At 34.6% G+C, this 23,032-nt stretch overlaps 1 protein-coding gene across 3 annotated transcripts in view; it reads left to right on the top strand.

Annotated features, from left to right (window-relative positions):
• trim67 (tripartite motif containing 67) overlaps window positions 1-23,032 on the top strand; it is a 40,757-nt gene that overhangs the window by 11,331 nt on the left and 6,394 nt on the right. For 2 of the 3 annotated variants that reach the window (XR_002754057.1, XM_023348273.1), the window contains exons 2-8: window positions 8,342-8,437; window positions 11,082-11,204; window positions 14,200-14,310; window positions 15,140-15,293; window positions 17,440-17,523; window positions 19,905-20,068; window positions 21,489-21,627. Coding sequence is in view for 2 of the 3 variants with exons in the window: in XM_023348273.1 (XP_023204041.1) it covers window positions 8,342-8,437; window positions 11,082-11,204; window positions 14,200-14,310; window positions 15,140-15,293; window positions 17,440-17,523; window positions 19,905-20,068; window positions 21,489-21,627 (871 nt within the window). In the remaining variant the exon portion in view is untranslated. The remainder of the gene's footprint in view (window positions 1-8,341; window positions 8,438-11,081; window positions 11,205-14,199; window positions 14,311-15,139; window positions 15,294-17,439; window positions 17,524-19,904; window positions 20,069-21,488; window positions 21,628-23,032) is intronic. The other variant, XM_023348274.1, reaches the window with a different exon arrangement.

Below are 23,032 nucleotides of genomic sequence, written 5' to 3'. Positions count from 1 at the left end.
GAAATCTATCAGGAACTGTGTGTGGGCTGCAGCGAGTCTCGCCCTGCAGTCTGCATTCAATTCTGCTTATTTCTGATCAATCTGGCCAGATGAGGAGTTCTCACTCTGTAGAAACCAGATATTTACATACATGAAACATTTTTTTTCTCGCTGTCTAAAGCTAAATCAGTCCAAACTTTTCTTGTTTTAGCTCAGTTAGAATTACCTAAATTATTCTTATTGGCTAAATGACAGAAATCTTCTCCATAACATTTTTGAAACTTTTGAATTTGAGGAAAATTACCCCCCTTTTGTTCAATGTTTCACATATTATTTCCAATATTTTTTATACAGTGTCTTTAGGTTTTAAAGTATTATAAATCATAAGCATTCTGTTTAGGTAGAACAAAATGTTAAACATTTGAAGATTTGGTCAAATTTTAAACTTATTTTTTTACCGTAGAGCAAGAATAAAAAAACAGTCCATGTTAGAGGAACAGATAAATATGATGTAAAAAACTGAATGCAAGTGAAAACGGGAGGTAAAATCTGATACTTCAGCCCCTCCTCTTGTCCCCTGGGTGCGATTTTTGACAAGGTCAGCGCCACAATCACCCATCTGATATGAAACCGCTGCCTTTTGTTCTCTTTTGTGTTACTCTTGTTGGTACCAGGGCGAGTGGGCTGCAGCATTGACATAATGTGTGTAAATGGGGTAAATAGCTGGACTTCCTTTGCAGGAGAAAGCTTAACAGAACAGCCCAGTCAGAGGTTTTGTTCAGGCTTTCTCCTTCAGGCTTTGTTCGCGCTGCCATAAAAGGGTCGGTTTTATGATGCACCATCTGACTCCTTTTGCAGATGGATCAGTGGCAAGCTGTCTGCTCCCGTCTGCAGAAACAAGAACCGTTAATGCAGAGCTGGGAATACAGAAAAGGGTTGGATATTTAAACTGCTACTATTTACATCTATTTGTTTATTTAGCAGTAATAAAATCCAAACTTTACATTGTCAATTAAATCCATACAACTGGGAAATAATTTAATAGGTTGAATATTTTATTAAAAATAGTGGCTCAGATATTAGCAATACAGAATTAAACTGTCAGCAAAGAAATTTTAAAATGTACCTTTTGAAGTTATTTTATTAGTTAAACATTATTTTGGTCATACAAAATGCAGATTTGCTCTACAAAAAGGATATCTGAAGATGGTATCCTGATTTGAGTAATTGCTGCGGTGTATTAGGGAATTGGAGGAGAACAACTCCACCAAAAAACTCCAAAATGTGAGTTTAAAAAATCTAAAGAAAAAAATGTGGAAAATTTGAGATTAATCAAAAAATTTTATAGAAAAAAGAATACTCATACGTTTCTGAGTTTAGTAATTTGAAAATTTGCTAAAAAAAAAAAAATCTAAAATATTTTGCTTAATCAGTAATTTTCTTGAACAAACAAGATTCAGAGTTTAAAACGTTAAAAATTTGCTAGAAAAAGCTCAGAAATTTTCTGGAAAAACATGGAAATTTCTGTGTTTCATAAGTGATGTTTCTGAGATTTTGTTTTGGCAAAATTTGCTCCTTTTTTTCTTCTACAATGGCTGTAAACTATGATTCTGTTACAATGAAACACAGTGAGGTTCTGGACCTGGTTGGAAACGCTTCAGTTTTAAACCGGAGGAACTGTAGAACCAGCACAGCCATGTTTCCTTTTCTGGTCTCTCTGAATGTCACGGCCGGAGCAAATGGCTGTGCATTATTCACATAACAGCATAATAAGATAATAGCACTTGTCTTTGAGAGCAGGGCTGAAGGCTGCTGACAGCAGTGAAAAAGAAAAATGACATTATACTGTCAGAGGATGAAAAAAGGTCAAAGGGAGGAAGACAAAAGAAACAAAGCCTGGAATAAATTGGATTTCTGAAAGTGTTATTTTTCTCTGCAGAGATAAAATCTATTTCTTCTATTTTCCTGGTATTCTAGATGTTTGATTTTGATTTCCATTTTTTGTTCCATATCCGTTCTCTGGGTCACAGCCTTTAATCTAGAGGGGGAAGCGTGTCGCATTTGAACACGAGTGCACACTTTTCCCAGAGTCTGCTCAAGGCTGACACATTGGGACCGAGGCCAACTTCAGCCTGGTGTTCAGGGACTGTTGTCACTGAGAAAGAGCGCAGCTTAGCGTTATTTTAAACCCGTAGATGTTACTTTTATTGGACTGCGCTAAGACAAACTTGTTTCTAAAATCTATCGTATACAAGTCAGGAATGGAATAAACCACCTAAAAATACGAGATTTAAAAAAGCACATTTGCTTTTAAAAGAGCAATTTTTTTAGTCATATTTGTTTTAAATTTAGGTTTACGTGTGTAATTTGTAAAATGTGACGTCTGACTAATTTTGTGATATTATATGTTTATGTGGAAATGCTCTTATGTGTTGTATGTGTTTTATCAGTTGGACTCCGGGAAGGTTATTAACCACTTCGGTGGAAACTAATTGGTATTTTAATAAATAAACAAAAACCCAAGCGCTTAAAAATACTCACTCTGTAAAAACTGTGTAAAATCCCTGCTGCACTCGTCTGTCGCGCCTAAACTCCAGAATGAATTACTGAAATCAATAATCCAGGGAGCTTGCCAGGTTCAGAATAAGTGGAACATTTTTCTGGAGCTTTTTTGATTTATTGATTGCACAAGTATTGTCTTTTAGAGCAGTTCACAGCGCGTGTTACTCCTGCTGTTAATGTTTTGGACAGGAAGATGTCACACAAGGCTGCAGCATGCAGTGAGGCAGATCTCTGACCAATTGTTGTGCAATTTCTCCATTTCATTCGGAGTCCTGGGTCCTTTCTGCTCACATCACAGGTTTATAAATGATTTACTAGTAATTTAGAGTCTGGTTGGCTATTATTTTACTATTTTTATCCTATAGAAAAACCAATTGGTTACAATTTTTAAAACTTTTTTCATTTTCTTACATAGCCCAACTGGATTAATGTAATTATCTCCTGATAATTCAAAGATTTCATGATTCACTTTAATGAGGTTCCAAGAGCTTTTGGTATAGAAACAAAACCAAAGCATTACATATTATCAAACATCTATATTCTGGAGCATGAGATTCTTTTCAAACAGGGAAATTTCTGAGTTTCAAAAGTTGAACATTTTCTACTTTTCAAACTCAGAATTCTACACGTTTTTTTTTTTTCAAAATTTCTGAGATTAATCTCAATTTCTGAGTGTTTTCTAGCAACTTTTTTCCAGTTTTTTTTCTACAATTTTTCAGAGATTACGGTAATCTAAAAATGTATGTTTGTTTTGAAAAGCAAATTTTTGCTTTTTTAAACTCAGAGATTTCTAAATTCTTTTCTAGAAAATTTCAGAGATTAAGCTTAAAATGTTACAATTATTTGTAAAATTAACCTTAAAAGTTTTTTTCCAGACAATTTTTGACTTTTGACCCAGAAATATCACTTTTTTTTTCAAAAATTTCAGAAAATCAGAAATTCAAAACAATATATTTTTGTGATTTCTCATGTTTTTCTAGAGTTTTAGTTTTTTCAAACAAATTTTTGACTTTTCAAATTCAGAAATTTCCTTATTTTTTTTATAGAAAATTTCTGAGATTTACCTCAAACTTTCTGAGTTTTTTGCAGATTTGTACTCATTTTTTTCTGTCTACAACGGCCTTTATGCACCATCATACATTCTTTCTTGTTTTTATTCTTATCCTTTCTGTAGCTAGCTTTATGGTGGAAACAGAAAACAGACTTTATGTCTTCAAACAAAGATCTGAGTGCAATCTGCCGCTGTTTCTGTCTTTTCTCAATGCATGCTGGGACAGTTTCCAGCTCCACATCCCGCTGCCAAAGACATGGTGGGTGAAGAAAATCAATGAATGAATAAAACATGGCAGCGCAGTGAATGAACGAGGGAGCTGACACAGAACTTTGACCTGATGAGTAAAGCTGCAGTTAAATAAATACAGAAACAGAGAACAAATAGGACAGGAGGAGATGCCTCTTGTGGTACATCCATCATCTGCTTGTTAGCATCTTGGTAGTCCAGATGGCCTCTGGGTGGGTGAGGAGTCCCACCAGGTCCACATGTCGCTCCTCCGGAGGAAACTGGACCTGGATGAGATCACTGTGGGAGTGTCTGGCTGTCAGAGCGGGGGTGGAGCGGATGCTGTGCAGATGAGGACAGGGATTACAGAGAAGAGGCAGATTTAATTTCAGATGAAAGCAAGCGCAGGACTGAATGAATGAGTTTTACAGCAATGGCTCTGATCAGAATGAAGGTTGCTGAATGTTTAATCAATAGCATAAATTGAGAAATGAAGAAGTTAGAATCATTACTAGCGTCCAGGTATAACAGTATAATTCAAATTCAAAAATACTTTATTGATCCTAGTGAGAAATTAAATGTTATAACTCATACTATAGCAGCAGCTAACACTATTAGCAGCAGCTAACACTATTAGCAGCAGCTAACACTATTAGCAGCAGTTAACGTGAAATCAAAGCAAACTGAAAGATAAAAAGTGACAATGAAGCATTTATAATCCTTTCTAACAGCATTCTGATACATATGAGAAAATGTTTTAATCCTGATAACAATTTGAGTTAAAATTTAGAGCTTTTTACAGCATTTGCTCTCCTGTCCAGTTACCATTTCCAATTAGCACAAACGTCACCCTTTTTTGGCCAAATCTCTCCTCTTCCATCGTTTGGTTCTCCCGACTATCATTTTCCATCCATCCATCCATCCATCCATCTTCTTCCGCTTATCCGAGGTCGGGTCGCGGGGGTAGCAGCTTCAGAAGGGAGGCCCAGACTTCCCTCTCCCCGGCCACTTCTTCTAGCTCTTCCGGGGGAATCCCGAGGCGTTCCCAGGCCAGCCGAGAGACATAGTCCCTCCAGCGTGTCCTGGGTCTTCCCCGGGGCCTCCTCCCGGTGGGACATGAACACCTCACCAGGGAGGCGTCCAGGAGGCATCCTGACCAGATGCCCGAGCCTCAACTGGCTCCTCTCGATGTGAAGGAGCAGCGGCTCTACTCTGAGTCCCTCCTGGATGACTGAGCTTCTCACCCTGTCTCTAAGGGAGAGACCAGCCACCCTGCGGAGAAAACCCATTTCGGCCGCTTGTATCCGCGATCTCGTTCTTTCGGTCATGACCCAAAGCTCATGACCATAGATGAGGGTGGGAACGTAGATCGACCGGTAAATCGAGAGCTTCGCTTTTTGGCTCAGCTCTTTCTTCACCACGACGGACCGGTACAGCGCCCGCTTAACGGCAGACGCTGCGCCAATCCGCCTGTCGATCTCCCGCTCCCTTCTTCCCCCATTCGTGAACAAGATCCCAAGATACTTAAACTCCTCCACTTGGGGCAGGACACCCCCCCCTGACCTGGAGAAGGCACTCTACCCTTTTCTATCATTCTATCATTTTCCCCTTGTTATTTATTTATTGCTTTCTATTTCAACTATTGTCAACTAATATATCTATTTTCTGTGGTTCAAATTAAAACAACTGAATTTTACTTGTACTGTTCTAGCTGGACGGAGCTAGCATACAATATCTTGCTAAGAGAATGTAAACAAAATGGCGACTTGGACCATGTAATGGTATTTAAATTAATGAAACTACACAGACTTTACAGTATGCCTATGACAACAAACACACAAAAAAAGGAAATAAAAATAGATGTACAAAAACAGTTATTTATTAAGTAATTAGTTTTTTGATTCAGGGTCAGTAGTTGCTACAAAAAATAATTTGGATGAGTTTAATACAAATACAGAAGGAATTAAAGAGCGATTAATTCACATCATTTGCACATTGCTCCATTAAATTGTTACCGTATTTATGACTTAACATCTTAACGTGATGAAATGGGTCTTCCCTTTTTCTGTTTCCTTCTGGGTCTTTGTGTCTGAGCTCATTCATGAGAACAGCATCCAGAAAAAGGGAAACAGGTGGGAGTGTCCTCACAGGAGCAAATTCATCATGTGTGTAACAGTGTGAGTCTTCTTTGTCCTGTCTCCTCCTATTTACTAGTGATGGATGAATATGTGCACAACAAAAGACACTTAAAAAAAATCTAGTAATAAATTCAATTTGTAATAATTAGACAATTTGATCTTTTCTTCTTTTTTTTTTTTACAATTTCCAGACACTGATGTTGTGCTCCAAGCAAAAAATGTGGAAAGCAAAGAACAGAAAATATCCATCAATTTATTGATTATTCCAATAATCTACAAGTTTACAATAAGGGTGGAGTATTTTTTTGATGTGCCAGATTTTCCCTACAGTTGTGTGTTTCCAAGAATGAACCAGAAAACATTCAGTTTAATCAGATTTTTAATATCTGTTAACAAAAAGCCAGCTCAGCATTAACTATTTTATCTAACACTCATAAAATTTAATTTCACTTATATTGATATAGATTTTTGAAGTGTCACAGTGACAAATGGCAATCAGTTTGCCCTTCCAGTATAATCAATCCATTCATAAGGTGTATGTTTCGTCAGCAACTTTGGATGTGGCGTTCAGGTGCTCTAGGATTTCTCACTTACACTTAAGTTTACCTTATCTAACCTAAAAATATCTATGATTTTTATGTGGAGATTTTTCTTTAACTGTAGATTTTAAAAAATTGTATCTCGGAAATTTTCTGGAAAAAACTTCTAAAAGTGGGAAACGTTAAATTTTCAAACTCAGAAATTTCATATTTTTTGCAGAAAATTTCTGAGATTAATCAAAAAATGTAAGTTTTTCTAGCAAATTTTTCACAAATTTCCATATTTTTTTCTGAAAATTGTAGAGTTCTTATGCAGATATTGATCCAAACACCAGCTGTGTTTCCATTGACCATAAAATTATGCAAATTGGAATTACAAAAATAAATTTGCTTAATGTAATCACGCCAATTCCGAAAAAACTCATGTCTTACGATGAAAAGTTGTTGTGGTAGAATAATGTGGTTTTTTTTGTCTGTATCAATATTAGTGTATTTCGCAAAACTGACGAACCTTTTATCGCATCTCACGAGTAACATCATCGACAGCAGGATGTTACTACTGGCAGAAATGATGAAGAAGACGACAGGAAGTAGTTGAATGATGATGGTGTTGCATGTTTTTCAATTATTTGTGACGTGAACAAGCTTGTTCACATGTGATTTTAATTGTGTTTCTTATTTAACAGAAACAGTAATTATGAAATGATGTTTTTCGTTTTACATTTGCAGAATATGAACATATGTTGTAACAGTAATGCAGCTACTGTGCCGGGTCACTTTGTGTTGATTTATCTTATATAAACCTTGTAAAATACATCAAGTTTTGTTTGATATGCATGTTTATTAAACTTAATAAAATTTTGTTTTGAGGCATGGAAGCTGTAGGTTGAGCTGCGTTCGTTAACCTATATTTCTGCAGCAGAGCATCAATATTTCATCCAGCTGCTGCAGGACCCAGATATGCTGAACTGCATTAGCTGTTTGTTCAGTGACAGTTTCTGTGCTTCTGCTCAGCTTCCAACATTAGCTTAACCTTTATTTACATCAAAGATCTGTAATTTATTTGATTTCACAACAACGTTTTAGAATCAGGATGTATTTGGTTCGTGTGTTATTTAAGAACATAAAAGGATTTGTTTATTTCAAAGCCAGTTTATTGAGGATTAGTGTATTTTTCTTCTCTAAATCCCATTAAAAGTATTTGAAATTAATAATCCTAAATGTAGTATATGGGTGGGATTTGATATCCTTCTATTGATTTCTACAAAAGAGTATTATTTGCATTAAATGTGAATTTGCAAACATGACATTGTGTTTTCATGGATCTTCCAGCCTCTAATCTCTGCAGATGATGATCTGATGGAGATTTTAAATTTAATCCATATTATAGAGACAATAAAGAGTTTTTTTTTTTTTTTTTTGGCATGTGGAAGAAATTCCCAGGGAATTTGCTTCAGGCGAGGATCAGGAGAACTGGGTCTGATTACATAACCAGCACAGAAGCATCACTGGTTGAACTGGTTGCACTGTTTTACTCAGAGGAATGGGAACTTTTTCTCCATAATTAAACCTTTCTTTTATTAACAGCTTTCCTAAAAACAGTAAGCACAAAACAAGCAAAACGTTTTGGAAAATGTATACTTGTCATTTAACACAGCAACTGTGCAAGAGCCTGTGTATGTTTTGGAGCAACAATGATTTTCCTTTTCTACAGACTATAGACTGCTATATTGAAATATTGACTATAAGAATTTTTTTTTCAGTTTTAATGAAAAACAAAATTTATTTTTTGGACGTTTGGAGACGTCTGGCCTAATGTGAAACCCCTCTGTGTTTGTGTGCAGTGCCAGCTCTCCCAGGCTCTGAACGGCGTCTCTGATAAAGCAAAAGAGGCAAAAGAGTTCCTGGTTCAGCTGAAGAACATGCTGCAGCAGATACAGGTGAGCTGAAGGACTTCCACACACATCACCGTCAAGACTGAAAATTACAAACCTGACATCAGATCGTCAGTAGCTGTGTCTCCATTAACAATAAAACTGCAATTTGGCATTTTAAAAATAAATTAGCTTAATGGCAACATATCTATTTTGAATAAACTCACGTTTTTTTTTTTTTTATAAAAAGTCGTGTTATGGCCTTTATTGTTAGAACAAAAGAGAGTAAATTTCCCTCAAAAACCTCAGAAATGTTCCAGAAAAAAATCTGAAATTTCTGAGTTTGCAAAGTTCTAGAAAAATTTTAGAAAAAGACAACAGAGTTTCAGATTTTTTTTTTAAATGTAGAAAAATATTCAGAAATTTTGAGATTACTACCAGAAATTTTCTAGAAAAGAAAATAAGAAAATTTCTAACTTTGAAAAGTTATAAATTTGCTCAGAAATTTTGTAAACTCAGAAAATTTTAGATAGTTTTCTAGAAAAAGCATCTGAGTCTCCAAAGTTGAAAATGGTTGTTTAAAAAGTCATTTTCAACTTTTCAAACTCAGAAATTTCCATGTATTTCTGGCAGGTTTCTGAGATTATTCTAAAATTTATGAGTTTAGAACAATGTGCTTCTCCTGAGAATTAAAAATTTACTTTAGTCTCAGAATTTTAGATTTAATCTCAGAGGTTTGACTTTTTTCTCATAATTCTGACTTTTTTCTCTCAGAAAAATCTTTCATGTATTAAATCACTTTAATCCAGCATTTTTCCACAGAAACTTTGCTCTCCTCCTGCTTGACACACATCGTTGTCATTAAAGCCGGTCGCTCCTCTGATGCTCATCTGAAAGTCAAAGTTCTGAGATTAAAGTTAGAATTTTGATTTTCTTTCTAAGAAATTTGTGAAAAAAAGTCAGAAATTAAAGTGTTTTTTTCCAGTGGCCCTTATTCTCTTCAGAATGATAGATGCCAGTTGACTTCTATAAAATAGATTTCTGTCTGATAGTTTTGCATTTATCCCATCAAATGATGAAGCAAAAAGGTGATAAAATGTTAGCTTTTGAGGTGAGTACGAGTTGATGCTATCTTTAGAACAAAAACATGAAGGAAAAATCTGCCGACTGAACTCCCAGCAGGCGACTTTAAGAAAAGCTTTGTTGTCAAACTCTCACAAGGAAACACAGAAGCAGATAAGATCAAATTCAGATTTTCATTTTGAAGCTGAAAGAAAATACTTTAACACTGTTTTTCTAAGTAGCAGATTGTGTTTTTCATCAGCGTTGTGTTTTTTATTAGCATATTTCCTGCGACTAAATCCAAAATCATCACTCTTTACATATTCGTTTAAGTATATTTTCTCTCAAAAACCTGCTTGTAATGAAGCATAGGGCCTAAATAAATCAGACGTAAAGTAACATTTGGTCTTTTTTAGATCAGTAGGAGGGAAATAAATCCAGTAGATCAACGAACCAGACAACAAACGATAAATGTAGAGTGTGTGTGTGTGTGTGTGTGTGTTTTCCCTGCAGACTGTTTTACTCTGCAGCTGATCTTCACTTGCAGCATCTGCCGCTCACGCACACACGGACGCTCGCATATCCTCCAGCATGTGCAGGAATTAAGACTCTTAAAATAAAACCGGGAGGATTGAATTTAAGTTAAAAAAAAAAGTTTTGTTTGCATGGCCTGAATGAGGATGAAATAAAGAGACGGTCCTCTTAAAGATCCGCTCCAAATGTGGACTAACTGGGTTTGTTCTGAAGAAAATTCTCTGCACAGGGTTTTATTAATATGCTAAATACACTTTAGAGATTCTTTCTTTGTATGAATAAAAAAAAAACATAATTTCATTTTATTCACAGATTCATACAATGGGAAAAAGCTAATTAGATAAAAATAAATCAAAATCATTAAATTATGAAAATAAAGACATAATGATTAGAATAAATTAATAATATTTCGAGATTAAAGTCGTAATATTTCGTGATTAATGTCACAATATTACCAGAATAAAATCCAGAATAAAGTCGTCGTAAACTCAGCATCAGATAATTGTCAGCAGCAAGACTGAAAATGCAGGTTTTTTTGTGTGTCTCATAATAATACAACTTTGTTCTCATAATTTTATAACATAAGTTTTGTAATTTCATCTCTTTTTTGTTTTTTCTGGGCTAATACTTTGTCGTATCTCCATGCTGCTTTGTTTTGGGGTTCCACATAAGAATCCAATGAAATAAATCGATGTTTGTGGTCGTATGTCCCTGTAATCCAGCTGATTGCTGCTGCGACCCGGAGAAAAAACTGCTGGCTGTCAGGAAATGTTTAACTATCGAAGCTCAAACGCAGAACTGCAGCTGACAGAAGATATCTTTTCTTCCTGTGCTGCATATTGAGAAGTGGGGGATGGTTCAGACCAGAGTGCAGCCTCTGAAGAAGTAATTATATTGGTATCAACGCTGGAATAATCACCGCCGTGTGTTCATGTTTGTGCAGCCAAGACGATAAATTTACATTTTAATGACAAACAAAAAGCATCTCTGAGCTGGTGGGTAAACACATCTACACCAACAGATCCTATTTCACCTCTGATCACTCAGAAACATCTCAAAGGAAAATAAATTGCACTGAGCTAAACGCTACTAGCATGATGTGTGTTTCCTTCAGGAGAACGGAGTGGAGTTTGAAGCCTGCCTCGTGGCTCAGTGTGACTCTCTGATCGAGGCGCTGACGAGACAGAAAGCCAAGCTGCTCACCAAAGTCACCAAGGAGAAGGAGTACAAGCTGAAGGTGAGACCCACCGACCCACGCCGACTCTCAGTGTGCGACAGGGAAAGAAGGGAGGGACCTGTAGAGGTTCATGTTTCAAGATGTTTCATTACACCTCAAGATTTATGGACTTCATTCTGATCAACAAGAGTTTATAACAAAGAAGTTCACTAAAGTCCAGAAGATTTAAAACTATGAATTTTGGTAAATTTTATGAATTTTAATTATTCTGAAAAAGCAAATGCCTTTAAGGTAACGCTCACTAGCAGGATTAAATCTCTTAGTAATATGTTTGAAGATGTTTACCCACTACATGCCTGTTTCCTTTTTCATTAGAAAATGAGTAACTTTTTTTTCTCCAAATTTGGAATTTCAAATAAATTCTGACTTTAAAATGAGAATTCAGTTTTTCTGTTTACCAGAATTTAGATCTTTTATTTAGAATTCAGATGTTTTCTTGAGAATTATGACATTTTTCTCAAAACTCAGATTTTTTTTCTTCCAGATTTTAGATGTTTTTTTCCTCAGGATCATTTTTTTTCTTAGAAAATATATTTTTTTAAGAGATTAGTTTTTTGTAGAATTCAGTTTTTCTCAGAATTCTGACATTTTTGACTGAATTACATTTTTTTCTGAGAAATTTCCAAGTGTTTTTTGTTTTTATTTTTCAAAATTTCACAGTTCTGTTTTGTTTGTTTTTTTTTAACCAATTTTTAAACTTTTCTAGCTCTGAATTTTTTTTATTTTTCTGGAATATTTATGAGATTTCTTTTGTGAAAATGTACTCTTTTTTTGTCTAAATTGGCCCTAAGGCCCTGTCATAGGTTTTCATGTTTTTGTAAACTCTTTTTGTGATTTGCAGCTTATTTTTGTTTTGTCTTTCATAGAACACCATTTCTATGTTCCTCCATGTAATTATCTCCTTCAGTTTTCCCATTTATTTATGTGAAATGCTTCACATTTCAGGTCCATCTGTTATTTCAAATGTCAGATTGTGAAGATAAGTCTTTTAGCAAAATCTGCCAAATCAAATAAAAAGCACAGATTTTTAAAGCCAGACTATAAACGTTTAGAAAAGTTTCTATAAAATTATGCATAATGTTATCTGACAAACATTGATTACATCTACTTTTAATTGTAAAATAATGTTTGCTTTTGTATTTAGAGCAGAGTTTTTCCACCTCAGTGCCTTTAGCTGCTCCGACTCTCTTCATGCAGTCAGTTTAATTAATTCTGCAGGAACCTCATAATGACCCATTCATCAAAATCAGGTGAGATGAAGCAGAAGGATATTGTTGCAATTATCTAGATGGTGAATGAAATAATGAAAGGTCTTTCGTTTAAAGTGCCGTACAATACGGTTCAAAATGCCTTTTGATTAGTTTAACTTAATATTTACACAGACTGTTCAGTTTGAGTTGTAATCCTTCAAAATGTTACTTAAATGTGATTTTGAGGATGATTAAAGACAATCAGACTCTGGTTTTATAAATCTCAGTAAAAAAAAAAGAAAATTAAAATACGTAATTTTTAAATTCCTTGTAAGAGATTTTAGCAATTATTGAAAAAACTGTGGAAATAATCTAAAAAGAATTCACTCAAAACTAAAGACATGAATAAATTAATATGGCAATACCTTTGTAACAATAATGGACAGAGAGAAGTGAATTAGTATGGCAAGACCAGAGAACATAAACAACAAGAGAAATATGAAGCCTTTCAAGTTTAAAAAATGTAGAAGTAGAAAGCCAAATGCTCAGAGTATCAGGTGTTTATTGTAACTCTTCATGCTCTTCATATTTCAGCCCAGACAGTTGTTGACAGGTGAATAATTAGCTTGGATATCGTTAATCCTCAAACAAACGAGGCGACTAATCACAAAGACTCCATCTAATTAACTCAGACTCGTCCAGGCGCTCGCTGGTTTCATTATCTGAGAGTCACAAGATGTTTTCCGTCTGATCTTCAACTCAACCAGATGCAACGCAGCATAAGGAAAGACACACAGAGACTTCTACAGGTTTTTTCTGCTGTCGGACATTTTTGTGTTTTGGTGGGATAGTTAAAGACCTGCTGGTGTCGATTTGCTCTTTTTGCTCTCCTGCTTCTAACTGGCTGATTAGGACCACTAAAAAAATTAATTCTGACTTTTACTAAATATTCTGACTTTTTTTTCAAAGAATTCTGAGTTTAATCTCAAAATTTGTATTTTTTTCTCAGAATTCAGACTTTTTTCTCAGTATTTGTACTTTAATGTAAAAATTCTGACTTTTTCTGTGGAATTCGGATTAAATCTAAAAATTTAGATTTTTTTCTTCCACCACCAGAATTCAGACTTTTTTCCCTCATAATTAGTACTTCAGTCTAAACGTCCTGACTTTTCTCAGAATTCGAATTTAATCTCAAATTTCTATTTATTTTTTTCTCAGAATTCATATTTTGTCTCAAAATATAGATTTTTTCAGAATACTGACTTTTATCTCAAAATTTTGACTTTTTTCTGAAATCTTTCACTTTTTTCCAAGTTTTTTTCTTTCACAAAATTTGAAAAGATTGCTCTTAGAAGATTAATATTTGAATTTTGAGGGGGGGAGGAAAAATCATCGTTCTGTGATTAAAATCAGATTCATCTCCTCTGTATGACATCCACATCATGCCAGGTTCCTTTTTTTCATCCCAGGCTTTTGTTTACCAACACGATGCCTGAGAACAGGTTCAGTCAGCTGTAGCTTAGCAGTTATCTGCAGATGCAGCCGTAAATAATTTGTGATTTGAAAACAGAAGAATTGATGTGAAAAAGCACAAAACAGAACCAGTGACCTCTAAAAACACAAACACCTGAGACACAGAGGCATTTCTTTCCCTACCAGGATGGAAAATTACCCTGGAGATTTGACCTCCGGCTTTGCATTAAAGGTCACGCCTCCATCTTGAAGTGGAAACTATTGACTGGCAACGTAAAAGTTGCTTTTTAAAGCAAACAGAGTCAAATCCTGATGAGTTTGATGTTCGCCAGGTGGTGCGAGACCAGATCACCCACTGCACCATGAAGCTGAGGCAGACCACCGGCATGATGGAGTACTGCCTGGAGGTCCTGAAGGAGAACGACCCCAGTGGCTTCCTGCAGGTAGGGATGGATGGATGGATGGATGGATGGATGGATAGATGGATGGACGGATGGATGGATGGGTAAACGGTTGGATGTACCGATGGATGTGGCTATGATTTTCTTAGTTATATTTGATATTTTCAGTATTTTTATGATGTCTAACATAGCTGCACTATTGTTTTATAAATTTGCTCTAAATGTTATTTAAATGCATAATAAACATTTTACCATTTTAAAGGTGTTTTTAACAGGATTAAATACAGAAAAATTAACTTTAAAAACTTAACTACAATCATAACTAATGTATGTCGATAACTCACAACAGGTAAGGCAAGTCAAATAGCTTAAGTGTTTATTTTTTGTAACAGAATAAAAGGGACAAATACCCAAAATAAAACAATCAAATTACACGGATTAGTGTTTAATTGTGTCTAATTTAAAATCTACTCTAGTTAAATATGAAATGGATACCAAACATTATCAGCTTTTGAGTTTGAACGACGTGAAAAGGCCCACACAATCACCCATCCGCTCCGTTTCTCCTGAATATTTTATAACATATTGATCAGATTCTTGTTATCATTAGTGATGTCTAAACTCTTCATTCACGCTGTGAAGAATAAACCGCTCTGCAGTTTGGACCAAGCTCACAGAAAATGTAGCGAAACAACAAAAAGCTAAAGGGTAAATGTTTTAAATCCACGTTCTAATGTGATTCATTCGTTTCTGTTTCATCTCCTGCAGCAATAAATGATCAAACATTTTGCTCCAGTTTCTGAGCGTTTGTTTCAAATTATTTAGCGTCTGTTTTTCAAACGTCGGTCTGCGTTTTAATTTGGTTGCTTAGATCTCGGACGCCCTGATCAAGCGGGTGACGTCGTCCCAGGACCAGTGGGTCAAAGGGGCCCTGGAGCCAAAGGTCGGCCCCGAGTTTGACCTCAGCCTGAACACCGACTCGCTGATGCAGACCATCCTGCAGCTGGACTTCTGCCAGGGCAAAGGTGAGCACACCTGATCAGCAAACACTCTGCTATGGAGCTACAGTGGGGCCAAAAAGTTTGATCAAAAGAAGAAAAAAAATAAAAAAGTAAAATAAAAAGGATTTGAAACTGAAAGTTTTTTTTTTTGAAACTCAAAAACAAATTGAAAGAAAAAAAAATTAAACTGAAAAAAGAAAAACTATTGCGGCCGAATATAAAAATTTGAACCTGAAGAAAATATTTTGAAACTGAAAAAAAGAAATGATTGAACTGGAAAATATTAAATTAAAAAAAATGTGAAAATGTGAAGAAGAAGAAAAAAAAAAGATCTGAAACTGAGAAATTTTCAAACTGAAAAAAAATTGACACTGAAAAAAATCTTTGAAACTGAAAAGTTATTTTGAAATTGGAAAACAAATAACAAAATAAAAACATTTAAATGAAAAGAAAAATGCTTTGAAACTGAAAAACAGATTTTCAGGAAAGAAATGTTAAACAAGAAAAAAAGAGATTTAAACCAGAAAAATAGTTTTGAAGCTGAAAAAGCATATATTTTGAAACTGAATAATGTTGAAACTGAAATAACGTCAAATGATTCACTCAGTTGTATCTATTTTCATATTTTGTTTTCTAGCTTCACTGTGCCATTAGTTATGTTTTGTTTGTTTTTACTATTAAAGTTGAGTTAAAGTGTCTAGCTCTCTGTGTTATGAGGCACTTAATGGTGAAGAAAATAAAAACTTAATGAGCTGCATTAATTCAAACACTGTTACGTTACTTTAAATGCATATAAAAATATAATTAGACTCATAAATCTGCAGGTTCTGGAAGCGGAGCTGCACTTTAGCAGCGTTTGTGTAATCTGAGCTGCAGCTTTGATCAAGCCGCCTTTGTTCTTCCAGGCTGGTGACACGAAACTCGTCGCCTCATTCCCCCACATTCACATCTCACTGATCATCTAGAACAAAGCTGCAGAGTTAAAAGATGGCCGATCAGATTTTATTTGGCGTTTCAGTCTTTGACATTCAAAGCAACGACAGCGTGTGGGAGTCTTTCTCTGCGATTATCATAAAACTGATTAAATGTTTGATGTGGGAAAATTATGCTGATTTTTCTGGTTTTTACTTTGCTGAAGCATAAAGAAAAACTCTAAAGTGACGAGCGCACTTTTGAAATGTCAACATTATTTTTTAAAAATTGACCTTACGAGAACAAAAAAGTGATATTAAAATTAAACTTTCATGATCTTTACTATGTCTGACCTGTAACAACAGAATCCACTTTTTACTAAATAATCTCCATTCATTAGTTAGATCTGATGGTGTGTTTGGGCAGTCGTAAAAAAGGAGTACATTTCTGGCAAAACTATCAGAACTTTTGAGATTAATCTAAGAAATATTTTAAAACAAATGTGAACATTTCTGAGTTTGAAAAATCAAACATGTTTGACTTTTGAAACGTATTCTCATAATACTACGACTTTATTCTCATAATACTACGACTTTATTCTCATAATACTACGACTTTATTCTCATAATACTACGACTTTATCCTCGTAATACTACGACTTTATCCTCGTAATACTACGACTTTATCCTCGTAATACTACGACTTTATCCTCGTAATACTACGACTTTATCCTCGTAATACTACGACTTTATCCTCGTAATACTACGACTTTATCCTCGTAATACTACGACTTTATCCTCGTAATACTACGACTTTATCCTCGTAATACTACGACTTTATTCTCGTAATACTACGACTTTATTCTCATAATACTACGACTTTATTCTCGTAATATTTTGACTTTATTCTCATTATTTTTTGACTTTATTTTCATATTATTTTGACTTTGAACTTGTGTTTGTTTGTCTTGTAATGCTTTGACTTTATTCTTGTCAAAGCATTACAAGAACTTCAGTTGAAGTTTTACCCTCTCAGTAACTTTATTCTCCTAATTTTATTTTTTTATTTATTCTCAGTATGACCCTAAAACTCCATGATAAATTCAAAATAAAAACATTTATAAACCATTTTTTAATTATTATAATCTTCCTGCAGCCTCGGCTCCGTCGCTTGTTGAACTCATGTTGAACTTCTCCTCTGGTTTCACTCTTTGCTCTCCTGTTGTGTGAAACTCCCCAAACCAACGTCCTCTTTCCAGATGTGCAGGAGAAACCGCTTTTGAAACTAATGCAGGCAGCAGCAGACAGTGGTGAGGCTGAGATGGAGGCAGAGAGCCCCGGAGGTATTTCAGAAAAACAAAAAAAAACAACCCTCTCAGTGAACCTTTGTTTCCATTTTTAATGTATTTTGTCATTCCTGCCTCATTCCTCTGCACCTTCATGTCAGCTGGAGACTCACTTCTCCTTTTGTCCAGCATGGTTAATGTTTTTATATCACCTCTGCAGAATTGTGCTAAATTTATTGCATGATATTAAAGCTTTACAGCAATAAGACAATTTATATCAAGAGTTTTTGTATATTTTTGCCTAAAACAAGGGTTTCCAAATTCAGCCACTTGTGGCAAAAAAGCTACAATTTGTCCCATAAAAGCAGATGGAAAATTTTATTTTCTAAACATAACAACCAACATAAGTTTCTTACAAAGTATTCACCTTTTTATACCTTTATTTAGCAAACATAAAACCATCTTTATCCAGAGACTTTTACTGAAATCAGCTTTTAATTTCTTAAACCTGGCTAAATATAGGAATCGTTTTGAAAGAAAGTGACCCCCAGTCCCCCAAAAGAGGAGTATATTTAGACATGCACAGACATTTAGACATGCACAGACATTTAGACATGCACAGACATTTAGACATGCACAGACATTTAGACATGCACAGACATTTAGACATGCACAGACTTCATTGTTATTCAATTGTACATTTAAAATGTACATTTTGAGCAAAATTTCATTTCAAAGCTCCATTAATAATAAAATAAATAAGTAATAATGAAAAGTATCAGTATAAATATATGAAATAAAATTGTTAATTTTTAATTTTTGACTAAAAGCTTGTAGGAAATGACTTAGTTTAAAAAAAAAACAGAACAATTTTAAGTTTGAACTTTTTTGGCTTTTAAAACTCAAAAATTTCTAAATTTCTTTCTAGAAAATTTCTGACAGTAATTACAAATGTACCTTTTTTTTCTTCTTTTCTATCTTCTATGGCCATAATAAACAGTTGTTAAAATCTCTTTCAAGTTTTCGATTTACAATGAATATCTATTTCTAGAAATTTACAATATTAATAGAAATAAAAAATGATGGGGCTACTTTATTTGCTTGTTTTTAGGTCGGGTTGTTTTGGCCTTCACATTTAGAGAATTGTAAATCTTTTTACTGTTTTGGCTCTTTAATAATAGATTTAATAGTAAAAAGATTAACTTCTTTGTTTTAAACAGTCACTGGTTTATATTTAGTCACACATATTCTGGGTTATATAAGACCTTTTATTCAGCCATGGTGCTGAAATCCAGACTGAAGCTCAGTTGGAGTCTTTTATAAAATAAATATTGAGCTTGGAGGAAAGAACAGAGTGAATGGAAGGAGAACATAAAAAATGATTATTCTGAATTAAAATCCTCTCTTGATTCCCGTGCTGTCATGACTGCTGCCTTTCCCTTGTGTCTTCACAACTGTTTCTAGATAAATATCCCAGTTTTATGACTCAAATCTGCATTTTGTTTTCTTTTTTCCTGTTCAGCACCAGTTTTCTCACAGCACCGCGGTTAGACTGATATACTTCTGACAAAATATAATTTAGTTCTGCTTTTCTGAACGTATTCAAATGCCAGAAAGTATGACGGAATAATAGGAACGTTGAAGATAGAAAACAAAAACGGAGTAAATTTTTTCCAATAAATTCAGAAAATTCAATTTTTGAATTTTGAATGTAAAAAATTTCTGAGACTAAAAGTTTCCAAATAATTTTGGACATTTCAAACTGAGATATTTCCTTGTTATTTTTTGCAGAAAATTTCTCAGATTAATTTGAAATATTTAGATTTTTTTTTCTGCCAAATGGTTTTACTTTTCAAACTCAGATATTTTTTTTCTAGAAAGTTTCTGAGATTAATCTAAAAATTTCTGAGTTTTTCTGGCAAACTTTAAACTTTTCAAGCTCAGAAGTTTCCTTGTTTAGGATTAATGTTAAAACAACTGACTTTATTTTTCTATCTATGATGGCCCTAATCCTGCGTTGTAAAATATAAATTCAGCCAATATAATCTTAATTTCATGCAGATTTACCACCTGGATCTAGTGATTTGTGGCCCTGAAGTCAAACGTCAGAGCTTGTATCAGTCTAACCCGTTCACCACTTGCACCGCTTCCCTTCAGAGTGTTAAATGTCCTAGTTAAAGTCTCCAGTGATTTCCAGCTGTTGTCCTCTAAATGAACCTGGATTTCTTTGCCCCTCTGAATCCTCCCACTTGGTTCTCTTTAAAGCTCCTGTTTTCTTCCCTCAGCTTGTTAAAACAACACCACCAGCGTCCTCCGTTTTTCCTCATCCAGCTGTTATCCTCGGACCGCCCATCCCCCCGTTTCCTTGTTCCTTGCTTTCTGCATCACTATCGCTTTATGTCTCGATTAATATTGCATCCACGTATCTCGTTCTCCAGTGGATTTAGGACCCGCTGTGCCAGCGGCGCCTCTACTGCAGCTGGAAAAATGCTGCACCAGGAACAACAGCGCCACCCTGGCCTGGAGGGTAACTGCGCATGCTAGTTGCCCCATTGAGGGCTACATCCTGGAGCTGGACGATGGGAATGGAGGGCAATACAGGGTTAGTTATTACACATGCCTGGTGCAAAGCAGCATGGAGGAAAATAAAGGCCACTGCATAAAAAATAAATTAATTAATGCAGACGAGCATCTGGGGAGCAACAAGCTTCAATGGCAGAGATGTGAATTATGCAGGAGGAGAAATAACTTTCTGGAGGAACATGTTGGATTTATTTTTATTTTATGGCCGATTAAAGTCAGAATTCTGAGGAAAAAGTCAGAATTTCGAGGTTTTAGTCAGCATACTGACATTTCTGATGTTAAAATCAGTATTATGAGTTTAAAACAACAATTCTGAATTTAATCTCAAAATAATGAGAATAAAGTCATAATTTTGAGATCAAAGTCAGTATTCCGAGATTAAATCAGAATTCTGAATTTAATTTCAGAATTAGGGTCGGAATTATGCCTTTATTTTCAGATAAAAATAAAACAATCTGTCAGAATTTTGAGATCAAGGTCACTGTTCTGAGATTAAGTCAGAATTCTGAATTTAACCTCAAAATTCTTAGAATAAATTTGGAATTGTGAATTTAATCTAATAATTTTGAGAACATTGTCAGAATTCTGACTTTCTTTTCAGATTATTCTCTGATTTCTGACTTTAAAGTCAGAATTTTGGGATCAGATTCATTATTCTATTAAGTCAGAATTTAATCTAAAAATTAAAGTTAGTATTCTTACTTTATTCTCAGATTAAAGTCAGAAATCTGAGACCAAAGTCAGAATTTGGAGGTTAAAGTTCAAATTCTATGATTTATTTTGTTGTTGTTTTTTCTCCAGTGGCCCTAATTCTCCTCCGTAATCGAAAACAAAAGACTCATATTTCACTTTTTTATAAAACTATTTGAGAAAAGACAAAACAAAATGAAAAACAAAAAGTTTAAACTGATTTTCAATTATACTCTATGCAGATGATATTGTGATTTATATGAATAGGAAGCAGGCGGATGATAGCCTGTAGCGGTGTAGTGAAGCATAACGAGTGTAACATGGAAGGTGAGAAAGGTACGCAGAGTTGGAATGTTGATTATTAGTGAATAAAAACAGTGGAGTAGTTGTGTTTTCTCCAGCATCCTGATAATTAGAAATAAAATTAGAAGTGACAACTTAACGTACTTCTCCAAACATGCAGAAAATTTCTGATAGCTGATCATTTTGTCAAGATTATTGATAAAGAGCAATAAATCTAACAGAAATACAGCAATGAGTGTCAAATTTTCTGTTGTAGCTCTTGTTATTAATAATGAAAAAGCTGCTCTGCTCTAGAATAAGAAAAGTGATTAATTACGTCATGGGTAAACAACCATTCCTCAACCTCTTTGCTCATCCTTTGCTCATGTATTATGCACAGAGCATAAGCTGTGTTTGCCTCCTTGTAAACAGCATTAGTAATGATGCTAAGACATGTTGGACCTCAGGAGGTGTACGTGGGGAAGGAGACGGTCTGCACGGTGGATGGCCTGCACTTCAACAGCGCCTACAACGCCAGGGTGAAAGCCTACAACGCCGTTGGAGTCGGACCGTACAGCCAGACGGTGGTTCTCAAGACTTCTGACGGTAAATAACTCACTTCTGCACATACAGTTTGGCTTTTGTTTGTGTGAATTTTCTGTTTATATAAACATGACAGAAAAAGAATAGTGAAGGAGACGTGAAATGAAAGTAAAAAGTGAGAAAGATGATTAATTTGTCTCTAAGAAAATAATAATAATAAAAAAATTCTATCCAGTATAAAAAGATAATTCATGTCTTAAATGTGAACAGACTTTTTATTTTCATTATTGTGACCTAGTATGGTTCCTTGAACTGGTTAGGATTGATTTGTGGCCTATACAAAACATGCTCCTTACATTTTTTACACAAAATCATTCTTAGATAATAGGATCTTTCAATTTTGAGCTCCTTTCAGAATGAGCTAATATAAAGCGTCTATCACTTTAAATCCTAACAAGTTTCTGCTGGCCTCCCAACTCAACATTTACACTCACACTTGTGTTATTTCTTTTTCAATAGGTTTTATGAAGATAATTTAGAAATATTTGCAAGGAGTTTTGCAATATTTGCTCTTTTGTATGACAGTAAATGTGATTTCACAAACTATAACTGACATCAGGTAAGGTTGAGGCAGCAGTAGAGTAGAACTCAGATTATACTCTATGCAGATGATATTGTGATCCAAGATTATCACAACAGATTGCTGCAAACAGATGTACTACATTTATACACAGTACATCTTATTTTTTCACAGTTCAACAATCATCATTACATGGTTGCCTTTGTCGAAAGTCCAACAAATTTTTCTCCAGTTTAGTTTTTTTTTCTTTATACAACAATTTAACAACAAATATTGGATCTTGTTTTTGTTAAAACAAGCCTCTTTTACTTTATACGCTTTTCTATGGTTAATTTAATGCCATCATCAATGATAATAATTCATCAGATCCTTTATATTATGTGTCAAACTCAAGGCCCGGGGGCCACATCTGGCCCGTCATAGGCTTTAATGTGGCCCTTTAGACTCCAGTGGAAGTTGTGTGCTTAAGTATTTTTATATCAGTCAAATAAATGCAGTTTTTAACTGAATATTGCCAAATTACATCAATCAGTTCTTCATGGAAATTCTCTCAAAATCAACAAATCTTTACATTTTTTCACACTTAATAGATAATTGTGACTTTACTGCAAATTTTCTGCAAAAATGGTCAAAAACATTGGATTTAAAATCCCAAAATCCTGGCGCGACTGGTCAGTGTGAAAAAATGTTTAGTATAATTTAATTTTAAGAGTAACTTATCAAATGCAGAGGCAGCTGTTAATTAATGTTTTAACAGTTTATTAATGGGTTTTATCAAAACATTCTGGTACAGCTGATCCTTCAAGAATATTCATGATGTTGATTTGGTGAAAATGAAAATGACTTTGACATCCCTGCTTTACATCATGTATTTGTTGCACTAAATTT

The sequence above is a fragment of the Xiphophorus maculatus genome, chromosome 15 (genome assembly GCF_002775205.1).
Source record: "Xiphophorus maculatus strain JP 163 A chromosome 15, X_maculatus-5.0-male, whole genome shotgun sequence".
Classification (NCBI taxonomy): Eukaryota; Metazoa; Chordata; class Actinopteri; order Cyprinodontiformes; family Poeciliidae; genus Xiphophorus; species Xiphophorus maculatus.
Note: the sequence above shows the minus strand (reverse complement) of the source record. Positions and strands in the feature narration are given on the sequence as shown.